At 39.8% G+C, this 18,433-nt stretch overlaps 1 protein-coding gene across 3 annotated transcripts in view; it reads left to right on the top strand.

The window, feature by feature from the left end:
* The window catches only part of LOC108021986 (uncharacterized), a 48,016-nt gene that overhangs the window by 26,170 nt on the left and 3,413 nt on the right, over positions 1–18,433 (top strand). For all 3 annotated transcript variants that reach the window (XM_050888680.1, XM_044093096.2, XM_050888674.1), the window contains exons 3-5: positions 17,282–17,580; positions 17,816–18,086; positions 18,174–18,392. In XM_050888680.1, coding sequence (XP_050744637.1) covers positions 17,323–17,580; positions 17,816–18,086; positions 18,174–18,392 — 748 coding nt within the window. In that variant the 5' untranslated portion in view covers positions 17,282–17,322. The remainder of the gene's footprint in view (positions 1–17,281; positions 17,581–17,815; positions 18,087–18,173; positions 18,393–18,433) is intronic.

Here is an 18,433-nt window from a genome sequence, read left to right as displayed (position 1 = left end):
GCAAATAAATATTATATTATATACATAAAGCCCAGATAATAATTATATTATATTTTTTCTGCGCTGATTTATTGATATGATATATCTCAAAATATCTATCAAAATTATTCAGTTATTTCAGGGAGTTTTCAACATATTTATTAATTTATTACTTAACTATTATTTCCATTAGAACCGGGTTAGAAATCATTTGAAAAATCCCATTTTCCAGTGCAATCCCGCACTCAAAAGGGAGCTTTGGCTGGCGTTTGAGTAATGAGCCCTGGAGTTAGAGCCACGGCCACAACCGATTTCACCGACCGCCCCGAGTGAATGACGGACTGAGAGACTGACTCACTGAGTGAATGACGGACTGAGCGAATGACTGACTGACCGACTGAGTGACTGACTGACAGAGCCCCAAAAGAGATCGCGGGGGGCTGGCCGGGCGGATCCTGACTGACATTTGATTATTGGCTTCCAATTTGTTGCAGATTCTGTTCGTTTTTATTCTTGTTTTCCATTCGAGCGCAAATTGCGTGCCTGGCAATTTGCGGGAATAAGAAAAAAATGGGGAAAATGTATCCAGATGCGGCCAGGTGAAGGAGCAAGGGAGCAGGAACGATGGGCGAACAGAAGTCAAATTGTGGCCAACATGGAAATTAATGGAGCAATGGAGCAATGGAGCGACGGCGATCGAAGGAAAGAGGCAAAAAATCGGGATGGAGATCACGGCTGCTGTTGTGGCTGCTACTTTGCCGCAGCAAAATCGGCGGCAGGAAAGGAGTTATTAAGACAGAAAGGGATGGCCACAGGTCTACCTTTACTTCTCCCTTTTTAGCCCCCCTTTTTTTTTGCCCTGTTTTCTGTTTAATGAAGGCAGTTCGATCGATTTGGCTGGCCGCGAATCGTGGCAGCCCCACCTCCTGCAACTGAACCCAATTTCCAGTTCCAGTTGCAGATCCGATTCTTAGAGCAGGCACTTCCATGGAGCGGGTTCATCTAAATGAGAGGCCTTTAAAAATAAAAAGTAAAATATTTGGCAAGTCTTGTAATTTTAATATATTATTGTGGAGCTCATATTTTTTTTTTTAATTTTTGGGGGTATTTCCCTGAAGGTTTAGGGGATTTTAAATTAATATAAGATCCTAAAATCTACATAAAACATTAAAAAACCAAAATAAACCAATTTAAAAAGTATAAACAATTTGAATCTAATTTTCAGGTTAACCTTTTGCTTAGGTTTTATGTGTATCTTTAAGATACTTTATATCAGCATAGTAAATCAATTTGTATTCATTGAATAAAAGGATGATTTATAAATTAAAAATTTAAATTTAAATTTCTGCTAATGATTAACTTTTGTTTTATACAATTTAATGGATTTTATACAACTCACTTCGTGTCACGTGGCTGTCTCCAAAAGCGGCCAATTCAGCGACCAGTCCCCGGCACAATTTCAGCCGGTAGTTGGTAGTTGTTGCTGCCGTGGCTGCTGTTGGCCAGGCCGAAAGAGCTAAATGAAAAAAACGAGCCAAAAGCGCCCAGGGTCCAACCAAACCGAACCGAACTGAACCAGCGTTTTCGATCTGTCTGTCAGTCAGCTGCCATTTTTGCTTGGCTCGAGACCCAAGACTCGAGATGCGATCTGCGAGCTGCGATCTGCGAGCTGCGAGTTTCCAGATTCGAGATACAAGCGGCGAGATCGAGGGGGATCTGGCCAAGGAATCAGCCAACCAAGTCGGCGAACCAATTGATTGACATTGCCCACAACGCCCTTTTGCCAACTTGGGGCGGTCTCTGGCCGAGTGGCCGGCTCGCTGGCTTTTGTGGCCAACTGTACCGGAAATGTGTGAAAATGCGCAGAGCCATGAATGAATCGCTAAGTTGACCGGGCAGTCGGACAATTCTGTTGAATTATTATGCCCCCGACCAACTGCTAATTATACAACGATAATTAATTAAGCCAAGAAGACGGGCACTTGGCCGAAAAACCAGTTGGCCCAAAGCCGAAGTTCATTCAAGAAAAGCCGAGGACTGACAATGACAAAAACAGTTACCCGCCGTCGTTGAGCGGTCAAAGCCGTGTAATTATGAAATTCAAAGAAATGAAGCATTAAACCGAACCATCGCGAAACAAACGAGAAATATGATATATGAAAACAGGCAGAAATAACAAGTGTTCATAACTAAATTAGCCCGAAGCCACCGCCCATTGATAACTCCACTCTTGTCTTGCTTTTCTTTTTCTTTTCTTTACCTTTTTTTTTTGCTTTTATTTCTATTTTTACTTGGTGGTTGACAAATTAATATACAAAACTGAGCCCTTGTTTGAAGTCGACCGACCAGCTGGTAGTGCTATAAAAACCAGGTCCATACTTTGATTGCCACAGCCGAAAACCATGCTTTTCTCACACATTCGCTTTACGATTAGTTTTATTATTTTAACAACTATTATTGTTATTAGTTGGGCAGTCTTTTTTTTTTACAATTTCCAACGAAAATTTCAAACTCGGGAGTGAATTTATAGTCATTAAACTGTGAGTTATGTCTTTATAAATCCATGTTAGCCGGGCTCAATGGAAAGCCACTGCCCAGATGGAAACTCGGGGGAAATCAAGAGGTGCCCGGAAATTCCCAAGAATGTTTAGATAGAGATTGTATCTACTCTTTCGCTTTATAAGTCTTGGTTTTAAAATATGGCCGCTAATGAGAGGTATTTCCTGAAGTAAATGGAGTAGAAGCGAGTGTTTGTTTTATGTATGAAAAAGGTTATGATCTGAGGAATATTTTATTGTTTATTCCATTTATCTCCCCTTCTTCCCCTTACCTTAATCATCCTTCAGAGCTTCTCGAATCGGTTCCAGCGATTTTCCCCGGACAGACCTCAACAATTAGTACGTCTCATGACACTTTCCTTGGATCGCTGCAATTCCTGCGTTCGGTTCTCATCGCTTCAATTGAGAAGATTTCCCATTTTCCCATGGCGTCCGGCCACAATGCCCGAGACGTGTACACATTTCTAATTAAATTTTCAAAGTTGCTTTTCCATTCTGTGCGATTTTTGATTGACATTTTACATTAAATGCTCTGCAGCCAGAGCTGGCGGAAAGTGGCCACGGCGAACGGGCAACGTTGAAATTGATCAATTTCACATAATTTCAAGGCAAGTCGGACGCGGTAATGCAAATCCGACAGATGCGACTCCAACTCGCTCTGCTCGCGAATGTTAGAAGATCTTAGATCGCTCTTCCCCATCTCCTTTTGGGGATGAGTGGATGTGGATGGGGATGTGGCTGTGGCTGGAGATTCCCGTGGATGCCAAAGCAAGACTGGACCTGGCTTATGATTGACAACGGCTGGATTGAGCAGCGCTGTAAGTCCACGCAGGTCCGATCCCAGACCCAATCCCAGTCGCAATCCCAAACCCAAACCTAAGCCCAAGTAAAAACGATGCCAAACCTAACCGAACAGATCTGAACTGAACTGAAAACCGAACCGTAGCAATCCGCGAATCCCTGACAGCTCGACGGCCTTTGGGCGATTTAAACGTTTCGGTTGCCTCCCTCACTCAGCAAAAAAAAAATATTAAAAAAAATTTAAAAAAAAAGAATATTTTTAGGGAATTACTTCAGAATATCAATAATATATAAAGTTGAATTTAATAATAAATATTAAAAAATACAAAACTACTAAGTATGCAACAAATAATAGCATTCTAATAATATCTGCTTAAAAAATAGCATTGAGTACCACTGGTACTCGAACTCGTCCCCTTTCAGTTTTGGCTTAAAAGTCTTGCTAAATAACGATTACAATATATATATATATTAATAAAGTAAATATACAAGAAATAATAGCATTAGAATAATAAATACTTAAAAAAAAACTTGAAACACCACTGGTATTCGAACCCGAACTCCTTTCAATTTTTCATTAAAAATCTGGCTAAATAACTTTTTCAGTCAGTGAATTTGACATTATTCCTGCGGAGTCAGTCTACAATTTTGTTTGCAGTGTTCTGCAGCTCACCTGAGCTTTCCCCCTGCCCCTCGCCTTTTAATTGCTCGCCGTCTGCTGGATTTCTTCAGCTTCTTTCACAATTCTCATTGATCTTTTTCGAATGTGCGCAACTGTCGGATTTTGTGAGCTGTCAGTGGCTCTCTGCCGTGGAGACGGTGCCCCCCTCTTTAACCCCCCCGTGCCACCCGTTTAACCCCTCTGTGCCCCCTGTTTTGGATATGTGTCTGTGGCGTGGCATATCTTTGATTTGCTAATTAACGGTTTGTCGGTTCAGTTTGACATTTGAACATGAGTTCTTGACATTTCTCTTTCTCTCTTCGCCGACTTGTGTGGGGTGCCAAGGGGTTAAGGGGGCTTAACAACCGGGCTTCGGTGGCAGCCTATTGATTTGATTTGACCTTGGATTAATTGGATCTGCTGATATTTATTAATTAAATAAAAACTAGGGTCCTCCGGCCTATAAAAAGCATTAGTCTATGTTTAGAGAATAGTATTTTCTTTTAATTATGGGAAGCCAAATAAAAAATATAAAGATAGTAAACATAGCCTTTTGTTGATTGTTTAAAAGAGAGTGTAATTTTCCTTGGAAATGTAGCATATAAAACTATTTTTTAGAAAACAAGAAACCATTTTCCCACTGATTCCAAGTTCAAAACGCTGTGGCAGCCACAAATTGATGGTCAGTTGGGATTTCAGACACGGCATAACATTGTTAACACCTTGACTTTCGGCCATCCCGCTGGCCGGTTAATATTAATGATGATGTGGTGTTGATGTTAAGTGCAGTTTAATAAATGAATTGTCTCCCATTCCAGCCTCCGCAGCATTTGCAGCATGCAAAGAAGCCTTTCCAGAGGACGAGCATTTCCCGTTGCCCCGCAGGCAGCTCGTAATCCATCACCAGATTCCGTTTGGGTTTCGTTTTTGAATTGCATTTGCATGTGCCCAGAGCGGAAAAAGAATTCCGGCACATGCACTGAGAAATCTTAAAGGCTTCATTGAAAGCAGATTCTTAGCAATTTTTAGAGACATGCCGCATTGAAATTGAGTTATAAGTGATAAAGTTGTGGATGCTTAGTTTTGGGTAACCTTTGTAGAAGAGGAAGAAAAAGAATTGATATGTTTTAAAAACAGTATTTTCAATTTTCATAGCTTAGCCATTGGTGAAAACGGTGAATAAATAAATAGTTAGAATGTTTTGAAAGAAAATGTTGCCAATTTTGGGTCACCTTTTTAATTTAGATTAATAGGTATTCCCTTCTAAGGGGTTTCGTACCACTGTGCCTGCGATCATTTGTCTATTTTGCCTCCCTTGACTCCCTTGGGCACCTCATGGTCGTGGCAAGCCTATTTCTTACAACTTCTTCAAACAACTGCAACAACTGGCGTATCATAAACAACAACAGCAACAGCAACGCAGCGATGTTGCTCTTGCACTTGCAACCTGCAACTTGCAACTTGCGACTGCAGCGACTACAAGTTCCTCTGGGGAACCTTTGTGGCAAAGTGTTTTGGAATCTCTCCGCCGCTTCGGTTGCTAACGTCTAACAAGCCAAAGAAAAATGGGCCCAACGCCAACTTTTGGCTAAAGCGCAAACACATTAAAAATTGCTCCTTCTTCGTCTTCGTCTTGTTACTTTGCAATTGCCTCAGTTTGTTGCTGTTTCTGTTGCTATTGGTGTTTGGCAAAATACCCTAGGAAGTTGGCTAAAAGGGGAAGTAACTAAAGGTTAGAAATTCGAAAAATATCAATAGTTTTATGTTAAAAAAAAAAAAAACATGTTCAGATTGATATAAGAGTTCCAATTGGTATTATACCAATCCTGGTATTGAATATTCTTATATGAATATTCTGGTTAGAAAAATGCTGTGTTCGAATTCAGAAAAAATATTTAACAATTTGATTTTCCAAGTGGGTTAGTTTTAGTTGGATTTCCACAGCCTCTTATAAGAATTAACTGCTTTGATCGGATGAAATTCTTGTTAGGCTTAACTGCTTAAATTGCTTGTTGCACTGCTTACTATCTTTTTAGAAATTAGTAATTAACCCGTAAGAGATTTTTCTTAACGAAGTGTATTTGATTTTCGAAGCTTGTTAACTAATTTTTCCATAACCATTGCATTTGTGCCCGAGGCCTCAAATGCACTTTGCGAAAAAAGCATTTCCTCCAAACTTGTCTCGATTTTTGCTGCCTGCCCCGCGGCGATTTTAGTGCGAAATAGCTCTCTTTGTGGGCTTGCAAGTTAGTTTGATGCACTGAGAAAAATTTTATAGTAAAATAGAAATAATAATCAAATTGGGGAGGGATACAAAAGGTATTTATTTAAATAAATAATGATGGTGGTTTAAAAAGAGAGAGAATATATTTATTAAGTTGAATTACTGAAAATTAAATTTTGTTTTAGACTAAATATACGAATATACAGTACAACTTGAGGAGTTTTGCCACTGAATGAAAGTGTATTCTTTTTCCAAGTAACTAAAAAATCTCCTTAGTGATTATAAGTATTTTTTCTCTGCATTTTGGTAGTTTGCTGGCGCAGCAACAATTTGCAGCCTGGCCATGCGATTTATCTTTGGGCTGGCAAGTTAATGTGGCAATTGTATGCTAAGCAGCAAATGCAACGCTTTTTTTTCTATTTTTTGGGGGGTTTGGTCTTCGGAAAGGGGGAGGGGTCTTCCGAAAAGGGGGCGGGGCCGGGCCAACGGTTTTCATGAATGAATTAGGCGGTGGGCAAAGTTTGGCTCTCGGTGGCGAAAGGGCAACAACTCTATTTACAGTTGTTATATTTGCTGGCGTTTTTCCTTGTTCCTGGTGATTTTTCTTCTCTTCTTATTTTTTTTTCTAATTTTTTATTTTATTTTTCCTTTGGCTTTTCTTTGACCGAAACGGAATTCCACTGCCCACGGGTCGGCCATTTTTTCGCTGGAAAATTGCCGAAGAAAAATGCAGAAGAAGACGCATGCTTCTTTCTTTTTTCTTTTGGGACATCTCATGGGTGTGATTTTAATTTCATACACAAATGAACGCGAATCGAGAGATATACACCCGCCAGTGAGCCAAAGAAAAAAAAAAGAACAGAAAACAGCAATAACTCCCACGAAGATTAATAACATAGAGGCACACTCTCACTCCGGCACATAAATAAATAACAAAAAAGAAATACAAAATGCACAAAAAATGAACAATAAGCGCGGGCGCGGGGCGAAAATGAAATTTATGCATAATGCCAAAAAGCGCGCTGGCGAATGGCCCATCAAAAAAGCGGCGAATAAAAGGCAAAACTGAAGTATTCCTCCTCCTCTCACCCAAAAAAAAAGAAAGAAAATGCCAAACTAGGAAGAGCAATTGGATGAATTGATGGGTGGCTCTTGGGGGTGGGGAATTTCTTCTGGGGAGTGCCGAGCACTTGACTTCGAGATGACGCTGAAAATTAAAAACGAATCATATATGCCCTGAGCTAGGGGAAGAATATGCATAAGGGGGTGGTAGTTCGCTTGTATAATATTTTTTTATAAAGGTTTGAAGGACAATTGTTTTTATACATAAGGATTATTTTTTAGGAGCTTATAGGAAATTAAAAATAATTAAAAACCATATAGGGGTGCAAAAAATATCTCTTAAAAATATGTTATATTTGAATGTGTTCCTTTATGTGTTCTTAGGAAGTGTTCCTGTATGTGTTCTTAGTATATGTTCCTATATGTGTTCTTAGTATGCATTCCTATATGTGTTCTTTTATGTGTTCTTAGTAAGTGTTCTTGGTAAGTGTTCTTAGTATGCGTTCCTATATGTGTTCTTTGTATGTGATTCTATATTCTTTCATTATTTTAACTTAGATGCATGATTTTCGTAACTCCTCAGACTCACCAATGTTTAAACATCCTCTTCCGAGTTTCAAACATCCTCCTTGATCCCATGTACCCCCGTGATATATGCCGAAGCGGCAAAATGGGCCACATCCTTGCTCGTACATCAAGGATCAATGGCACGTACCAGCACTAAAGTTATTAAAGCCATAAGATACACAGCCAGGCGGACGGGCGCCCGCAATCCAATCTCCAATGCCCAACCAACCAGGCGTCCATATGCAAAAAAAAAGAAAAACAACAAAAATCCTATATATTCGTATATGAAGATATACATATTTTACATATACGTACAGATAAATTTATTATATATGTGTGTGCGGGGCTGTGCGTTTGTGTTTTTTGTGAGCGATACATTTTGACGCACCCCCTCTAGAAGCCCCCCTCCCAACTAAAACGAAGCTACACGACTTTAAACCCATCAAACCATTAACAACAACAACAGCAATGGGACGGGGACAGTTCTACCAGCTACAATTCCACTGAGAGAAATTATAAGCAAAGAAAGGAAATATATTTTATTTTTACCAAGGATATGATTAAAATTTTTGTGGATCCTAACTTTATTTAATCACTCAGCATAAGTTTAAAGTCATCACAGATATAAGTGATATTTTAAAATATTTTTAAGGATCTACAAATTTAATTGATAGTATATTAAAAGTATAGAATAATATGTTAAAATTGAGGTATAATATAATATGATTTAAAAATGATTTGGAGACATTTTGAAATCCCTGAAATTTTAGTTCTTAATTTCTAAAAGGGTTTTTGTATAACTCATGGAAATTTCAACGTAGTATATTGTAAATTTTTAAAAATGTATCTATTATTTCTGGAGACCTGGCTGCTTTTTTGCTCAGTGTCAAAATACCATCCCTACCCCATCATGTGAGTAAAAATTTGCGTATGAGTCAACGGCAACGACGTTTATCTTTCAACCACCACCCATCAGAAAACACAGGTATGCACCCCTGCCCCGCCCCCAGCGCCCACTCCACCCACTCCGCCCACTTGATATGTATCGCCGTTGTCGTCTACAGTTATAAAATATATATGAGTAGGGGCGACAAACGACAAACGCTTGGCTCAAGAAAAATCGACATGGCAAACGTGTCGGAAACGTGTCGCAAATTTGTCCGCCGAGCGTCGAGCGGAATCGGAATGGCAGCGCGTTCGCCCACTTCCCGGGATTACGCAGCGGTCCATTACGAACCCAGGTAATATATGCCTACCTAAAACCAACAAAGAAAAAATACCATGGCTTTGTTTAAAACTAACACTAGAATATCCTGTGGTTATCGACTTTAGGGGTTATGAGTTCCTTGAGTTTAAAGGGGCAGAAGGTTAAGCTTTAACCATATCCTTTTTCAAATATTTTTAAAATAGTATTATTTTACAGTATTCTAGGGTTTTGTTGATATTTTAGAACTAGCTTAATTTTAGTATATATTTTTTTTAGTTTTTAGGGGTAGAAAGTTGATCTATATTTAAAAAAAAAAAGCTTAATAGTTTCTAAAGTACCTTTATGATAATAATTTGTATTTTTGTATTTGTATATTTGTATTGCTGTTTAGCTAATAAAACAAATAACTTTAAGAGCTATCCCCAAGCAAGTTTTTTTTTAATTTAAAAATAGAAAATATCCCGTCTACACTTTGGAAATTAATGTGGTTCTTGGATTTGGCATCCAGGATTCGGTATTCCGTACTCAGGATCCAGGATAGAACTGGTGCCATCCTCACATTAACGCCCGTAACGTAATTAAACAAAAATAATGGTCTCAATAATCAAGGCAGAGCCATTAAAGCCGGCTCGGCAGCTACCCCTTTTTGTGGGTTTGGGCCTGGCTTTTTTCGGAGTCTAGTGATTATTTGCTGCGGTGCTCTTAAGTTCCAACCCCCTTTGTTTAGACTTACACACATGGAGATTTATGGGCCGCCCTGCGCTCTACTTTCTGTATCAAAAATCAATTAATGGCAATAATTTTAAAATTAAAACAATTCTGCGTGGCGCCGCCAACATGTGTGAAATTTAATGACTTCGAAGATATTTATGGAAATAGACCAAGACTCGGCTGGCCCAGCAGCCTTTTGCAATTATCGAGTGTATTGCGTAGCCGCCCCCCTGGCCCAGTATCCTGGATTCGCATCCGAAATGGTCGCCTTGGCGTTGTAATTAGATGAGCAGCAGCAGCGCCGGGGTTTAATTACATTTTGAATAGGAAATTTATGAAACAAGTTTCGGTTCGGCTCAGTTTTTGGGTTCAGCTCAGTTCGGTTCTCGTTTTTTTTTCGGTCCTGAAAGCCAGCTCTCCATGGGGCAAGTCATTGGCGGCATGTGTGCCCCATTGTCTCCATTCCTGTATATTTGCATATATGTATTCAAATACATTTATTCCTCTGGCGGACTTCATCTTCATCTGTGTCGCCATCCAGCTAACCCCTTTGCCCCTGGATTGCGTCTGCTTTCGCTATAGAGCCTGCCCTTGGGCGGAAAAATCTTTGTTTTATTTTCGGAGGAGGGTTGCCGAAAGGGAAACTATTTATAATTGGTGCGGATAAACCTTTGGAGGTGGCGGGAAAGGTCCTCCAATTTCGTTCTTTAACTCAATAAATATTATAGGGATTTTTAGTATTGAAGAAAATAATGTTACCTGTGTTGATTTATTTAAAAATAAGTGTTTATTATACCTATTTAACAAATTGTGCCTATAAATATTAAAGGGATGTTTAATCTTGTAAAAAATATATTTGATATGAGTCTTTCTTTAAAAAGACTGAATATTATAGTAAAAGCTATAATCATAAATATAGCTTCATTTTCAATAATATTTAACATTATTTGTAATGCTTGGTTAACAATATTAATATTTTTTATTATTATAAAAAGTTCGGCTTTAATTTAAAATTTATAGGCGAACTTAATGCTATAGCTGCGTGGCATTAAGCATAACTAATATTTATATAATATATTATATGTCTAAATATTTGTATAATAAAAATAGTTTTCATATTCTTAGTACATATATATAAATCATATTTATATAACAATTAATATTATCATCTCAAATTATAAAATATTATATATCTAAATATTTTTATAATAAAAATAGTTTTAATGTTATTATTACTAATATCTCTAGCAATATTATCATCTCAAATATAAAAATTATTTTTCTCGTAATTGCAAAACATTTTTCCTGAGAATAACCACCTTTTCCAATCAATTGTTTGCACTCATAATTTGATTTTTCCCAAATAAACAAACAAGTATTGAAAGCGCCCCCGGCTGGATCGGTTTTCCGCAATATTTTCCAGCCGACTTGCTGCGTTTCGCAACCCTAAACCGAAAGACAAAAGTTGATGGCAAACGCATGCATATATTTTTGAAAGATATAATTACAAGCAAATATGCCGCTAACGCTGGAAATTCGCCTCAAATTGAGTTTCGACATGGGTTTTCCAACGGGCAGGGGCTCGGGGGACGCCGCACAGATTCGGTTTCAGTTTTGCCCGTCGAATGTTGTTCAATTAACGTGGCCGCGTTGTTTTTGTTTTGGTTTGTCTGTCGGCGGGGCCCGCCCCTCGCCAAATTGGCAGCAAAATGACAACCGCGAGCGTTTTCCGCCGACTGCAGTGTGGCGACGTGCGATGAGTGCGGCATCAACATGTTGCACAAATATAAACATAAATCAATTAACATTTTTCGGCCCTGCCAGTGAACTACTGGGTTTTCGGCCCGGCGTCCTGGGAGTCCTGGGCGTCCTGGCTTTTGGTCCTTGCCCCGAAAGTGCCGGGAATGTGTGTGTCTGTGTGGTGGCCAAATTTTTCGCGGATACGCCGGCGGCGGGCATTTTCCGAATCGACAATTTTCAAACAGCATTCTGGCAGGGGGGAATCCCCCGGCTTTTCGGCGTTGCCTACTTTTTGGCGCAGCTACCAAGTGAAGAGCCCATTTGAAAGCAATGGATTTTTAAGTCAAAAATAATAAATGCCTAGGATAATATATCATTCAGCATTGAAATATTGATAGGTTATTAAAAAATTGATGAAAAACTAAAGTAAAACACTTAGAATTAATAAAAACCAACAGTTATTTTTAAATTCTGAAATTATTTTGAAGGGACGATTTTAAGACGTCTCCTTTTAAAATATTTTAATAATATTTAAATAAGTCATTTAAGAAGCCGACTTTAAGGAGACTCTTTTTAAAATACTTTTGTTTATTATTTTCTCAAAAAAAATAAAATCTTAGCTCACAAATATTGCAAGGAGTTTTCATTACTCTTTTTGTATTACTTACTCAAAATAAATTCATATTTTATTTGTAAATATTAAATCAATTGAAAGTAAGTAATTTAATCAACCACTTATGTGTATGTTAAGCAAAAAATTCCAGCTTAGCTTATAAATATTGTAATGGAACAAAAAACCAAAATCAAATCCTCATTTGATACGCATTGGTTTTCGACAACTCTTTTCCATCTGAAACCTCTAGTCGGACTCAATTTAACTGGCAATTAATGTATGCTGCCACTTGCCACTTGCCACTTGGGTTCTTCAATCCCAGTACCAATCCCCGCCTCGAAACCCATTGCCAAAGGTCCAGTATTCTGGCATTCGATCCATTGCCGAAAGTGGCAATCAGCAAAAACAACAGCAGCACAAAAGGCCGCCACACGTGGGATGTTGCTGCTGCCACGCCCCCTTTGTCCTGGTCAAAGGTGGGCGGGGGCGGTGGGTGTTTGTGCGAGAAGGCCATGTCGACACCTATTACCATTCATTGACTTTTGTCATGTCCCTGGGGTGTCATCTATGCAGGTTGCTTTGGTTTATCCCTCCATGTTGCTGCCGTGCATGTTGCTGTTGCTGCTGTTGATGTTGCTGTTGCTGCTGTTGATGTTGCTGTTGCTGTTGCTGCTGCTGTTGCCCCACGCGTTTGATTGCATTTGCAGGCGAAAACCCAACGACCGTTTGCTAATGTCCTTCGATAAAGCCGGCAAAATCAACACCACCAGCGGCCAAAGGACACGAGCCCACTCCCCCGAAATTTCGCGGGGATATGGATATGGCGCTGGGCCATGGCCCAGCCAGCCGACTGGCCTCCGTTTTCATTTGGTGTTTGATTGGATTTTCAATTATTCATTATTATTGGTTGCAATTTACCTGGCCGCCGGCCAGTCCCCATCCTCTCCAGCTGCATTGATTGCTTTCCATCATCAGCGCCAGCGGATGGTATGGATTCCATGGCTGGGCGTCGCTTCACTTTTCCAAGTCATCAAACTCCAATTGCATCATTAAACGGAATTTTTGATTCACTCCCTGGGCCTAGCACATCCCTGGATTTTTGCCCCTTTTCATTTGCATTCGGGTGCTGGTGTTTGGCAGTTTTGATTGAGTTTTCCCCGCAATATGGGTGTCAACATCAATTGATGAGTTTCAGGGACTTTTCTTGATTTCGATTCGACGCTTTCAAGGTCGCCGCGGAGTTCATTGATCAATTCAACGCGAAGTCAGGCAAATCAAAGCTTGAAGAATTCCAAAAAAAAACTCTAGTGCCCCTCCCCAAAAGCGATTAACTGGCTGTTTAAGTAATACTCTATCTTGGGTCTTATGCATTTCGACTAATATAGTGAAGATACTTTCTTAATGGAATTTTTTAGATTTATATTCATAAATATTATATAAAGATATAAAATTCATAAAAAAAATATATATTTACCCATAAAAAATAAAACAAAGTATTTTTAACATTGATGAGTTACTAGAGGTGCCAAAATAATGGTTAGGGTTTTAAAATTACTTTTAGACGTTTTACTTGCCTAAAAGTATGCCATGAATAATGAAATGAATAAATTCTGTGTACTCGCGCGCATAAAATATATTGTTGCATACTTTTAGATACTAAATCAAATTAAAAAGCAAAATTATTATAAAGTTCTTAAATTAGAATTAATTTCAGAATATTTGTATAATTTAAAAAAAAAGCTTTTGATCTTTATTAATTTTTTTTGAAGAGTGTTTCTTAGTCGTTCCCCCACGAACCTCCCGATATTTCCATACACATTATAGCATTTGCTTTTTAGCAATACAGATTCCCGTTGCGACCCCCGTTTCCGCCTGAGGTGGACAATTATCTGCTCTACGAGAAGGCAATACCCAGAATTCCCGGGCGGAGAGGGTGAGTGAGTGGAGAACACAAAACCGAGACTCCAGATCGAGCCATAAAGATAGCGACTACAAAACAAAACCAAACCAAACCGAAGCCAAAGCCAAAGCCCCGAAAAACAAACCAAGCCACCGACAAAGTGTTTCCGACTTTTTCGTAGATTTTTGCTGCCAGATTTTTATTGGCAGAAAGAGATAGCCGGGCTGGATAGCCGGCTAACTGGCTGACAAGATGGGAACAGAGAGACCGATTTGATTTTTACGAGCATTTCATTCCATTTCGTTTTGCATCGGTTATTTGGTATACCATAAGTGCGCGTGGCTACTCGTCTTGGAAGTCGACGACGAGCCCTCTTGTCTGATTTCGCTGGCGACAATAAATTAAGTCAAGTGTAGCATTTAATTGATTTTAATCATAGATTAAATATCGTAAAACAACAAAGCCCGGCCCAATATAGGCCAAGGAACAACGCCCCAAAGGGCCGCCGCTGCGCTGACCAATAAAGTCAACAATCAAATCAAACAATCCCAATCCCAGTCCCAGTCCCAGTCCCGATCCCAGGCCAAATGCCCCTTCCAGGGGCGTTGGGCAGGGCAAACAAACCAATTTGTAGCACAATAAGTTGTCGTTACTTGGTTGTTGTAATCGCTGTTTACCAATATGTAATCCTCAGGAACAACAAGAGGCCGCCTCCTTGCCAGCCTGTGCGTATCCTGGCCTGTCGGTGTCGGGCTCTCGGCTTTGGGCCTGGGATTTCGGATTTCGGATTTTAGACTTCAGATTTTAGGGTGCTGGCTGCTGGCTGCTGGGTCTGCTTGCTTTGAATTTCAATTACCCTCGACTCGATTTTTGGGGCGGGGGCAGCGACATGTCGGGCTTTAAACCGGACATCAGGGCATTGGCACTGGCTTTAAGGGCAGTGCGTTTCGCAGAGATATGTCTCGTTGGGCCTTAGAAACAGCAAATATAACTAGTACAAATTTATTTATATTTATTTAGTATTTATACTCTTCAAACTTTAACATTTGTTAGCTTTCAGCTAATTCATATGCCAACTTTCCTTTCAAAGAATTAATATCTTGAGTATAAAAATTCTAAAAAATTTGTTTTTAGACTTACAACATAATTCGAAGACCACAGCTATTGCAACGCACTGTATGCATATGCAGATATAAATTTAAGCACTGGGGGCTCATGGCGGATGGGGGGGGCCTACAGTGGGGTCAAAAGGTGAAAGCCAGGACAGTGGAAGAAAATATTCGCGTTGCTAACGAATCAAATAAATTTGTTGGTCAATTAAAAAACTGCAAAACGCGCACAATTTCCACATGTGTGGCAGCAACAACCACACAGCTCCCCATTTTTTTGTGCCAGCCCCCCTTTTGCCGCCGCCCCTGGATGCTGCTGATTTTTGCTCTAATGGCTGCCAGCGCCAAATGAAAAGCTTCGCGTGAAAAAAAATGCATTGCAAACCAATTTTTTACTCTCTCGCTTTTTCTTACCAATCTTTTTATTTCTTTTTTTTTCGCCATGATTCCCTGCATGGTTTCTGACTAGCTTTTGACCAAAAATTCAACCCCCCTCCCGCCTTTTTTTACCATATTCTTTTTTTGGTAATTTTTTCAGTTCGCGTTTTTTGTTCTTTTTTGATTATTTCCTTTTTTTTCCCATGTTAAACTTTGGCCGTAAACTAACTTTGTCGGGTGGGGCTTGATAGTGTCTGGGGAGAATTGATGTTGCAAGGGGTGGCTGGTGGGGGCTTTGGGGGTCTGAGGGTACGGGGTAGCACCAGTTCGAGCTGAGCTGGCCACGTTAGTTATTAGGCGGTGGCTCCACGGGTCGAGTGAACATGAGAGCGGCGATAAATGTCTAGTTCAGCACTCGAAAAAAACGGTGGAAGCGGAAAACATTGATAAAATAGGGGGATAAAGGGGGGACGGGGGCGGGGCAGTCGGAAAATGTGGCATGGGAAAAACTACTAGATGATTTCCCTAAAAGGAAGGCATCAATTAGCTGAAAATATTTTAGGTAAAATATTTTTTATAGGCCATTGAAGAGCGAGTTCCTAAATATTAATTCGTTTTTGATTTTAAAAAATGAAAAATATAATGAAAGTATTTTCAACTTACTCTGGAAACACCTCTATTTTGGACTTCAATGGCTTTATATTATATTTATTATAAATAATATTGTTTGTCATACTTGTTTTCATGAAAATTGAACCAAAAAATATGCAATAATGTTTTTAAATAACAAGCTTGTTTGGTTTTGGGTAATTGTCTGAAAACTTTAAACATTAAGCACCATTTTATACACCTATTCCTAAATTTTCCTACATTTTTCCCAAATTATTCAGAGAGCTTCAACTTCATCGCAGCGATTGCAGAGGCAAAATTGACATCGGCTGGCTGACCAGCGAAAACGAAAACTAAATAAAAATGCAGTGCAATTTATGGTTTGCCGAAGGGTGGGGCGCTGGGTGGTGGGTGGTGCACCTAGATGAAAGTCAATTGGGTGGTGGAGATAGTGGGGAGGGGTAGGGGGCGGTGGCAAAAGTGGGCGGAAGCAAAACGACTGCCAATTTCATGCCATGCTCTCCCTCCTTTGTTCACAGCACTCTCATCTCTCGCAGCAATCTTCTGCTCCTATTTCCCCCTTTTCCCCAATGAGTTGTTGCTTGCATACCCTGTAACGGGTGAGTTTTCAGGGGATATTATATCTTAAAGAATAATCTAAGTAAGTTTTCGGAAAACCAAGGGTTTCTATAGAAAAAAATTGCTTAGAAACTAATATTTATAAGATTTTAAAAAATAAATCAACAGTCAAAATGAATTCTAGAGGTAAATATATTTTTATAATAAATGGGGGTATTTTCTATAAATAAAATACCTTGTCTCAATAAACTCATTTAACAGGTATGTAATATTCGATTTGATGCCTCTATCATTGGATTTTTTCTGCATTTTCCGCCAGCCCGTGCTGCGCACATTCTGATGTACTATATGCGCTCGTTGGGTGTTTGATTAAATTTACAACAAGGGAGCAGACGTAGAACAAGAAAATATAGGGAAAAAATGCGGAACCGAGAGCCCTCCTTCTCTAGGGAACCGCCTTCGGGTCTCTACTGCGCCTGTCCATCGAACCAATCGATAACCAATAACCAATACCGCATGACCCCTGGCCAATAACCAATACCGATGGCCATGCACAACTATATATATGTATATTTTGCTGCAGGCGTGGCACCGAGTGGTTTTTTGCCACTCTATACAGGGAAAATGCCGAACACCGAGAGGCCACGAGCGCGGCCAAAGCTCAGGAACAGGAGCAGGCTTCGGGATAGGTCCTCCACGCCGGATGAGGCCCTGGAGAATCACCTGCAAAAGCTGTTCGAGGAGCAGGAAATACTGCACAACCTGCTCGTCAGCCATCGTCCAGTGGTCAAGTCCCAGCTCGAGGACCTTGGGGGAGAGAGCAACTACGAGTTCGACACGCCGGACGAGGAGCCGGAGGAGGAAAAGGTCCCTAACTTAAAGGTATTTGGAAAAATATGTATTACGTAAGCATCAAAATATATTTTACATGACTTTACCTTTAAAAAAAAAAAATGTTTGTTAATATCTGATATCTATGTGATACTAAGATTTTATTCCGAATGTGGTAAAGTTTTAATTTCTTTTTCCTAGCAAACAAGTTCACAATTTTTTAAATACTTAGTTAAGATTATATATGAGAGGTTTATATTAATTTCTTTGATTATATCTCCAAAAGGAACCCATTGAGGAGGAGCCCGACTTGAATAACGAACCAGAACATGTAATCCTGGCCGAGGATGTGGACGACTCGAGTCCTCCGAAGTTCGAGGATATTCCGCTTCTGCCGCCGCGAATGTATCCGTATCGCAAGAAGCACATCTCGAGTGTGATCCCAATACCGAAATCGGTGGGCAAATGCACTCCACCCAAGCTCTCAGGCCAGGGCTTCGATCCGCCCTTCCTATATCCCGAGTTCGTTGCCAAAAATGAGGGAAGTCGTGTCAAGTGTAAGTACTTAAAAAATAAGGCTAAGGTTTTTCCTAACTTTATTACATTATCCATAGTAAAGTTACATTATTCCATCCATTTCATAGACATCTTCACCTTGGTGGATGGTTTGGTGATGCAAATGGAGCGTTTTCTTAAGCTGAGCGAGCGTTCGGTTGGCGAAGGAGCCCTGAAAAAGCCTTCCACAGGCACTGTTCCCAAGTGTAAGTCTCAAAACCAGTTGAACATGGATCGAGTGGGCCAGGCCAAGTACACGATAACTGTCAATCCCCGTTCGAGGGAGCCAAAGCCACACAGTCAGTCCAGTAAGTGAGAAAAAAACATATGGAAATCGAAGTTATTTCAT

The sequence above is a fragment of the Drosophila biarmipes genome, chromosome X, assembly GCF_025231255.1.
Source record: "Drosophila biarmipes strain raj3 chromosome X, RU_DBia_V1.1, whole genome shotgun sequence".
Lineage (NCBI taxonomy): Eukaryota > Metazoa > Arthropoda > Insecta > Diptera > Drosophilidae > Drosophila > Drosophila biarmipes.
This window is presented reverse-complemented; position numbering and strand designations above follow the sequence as displayed.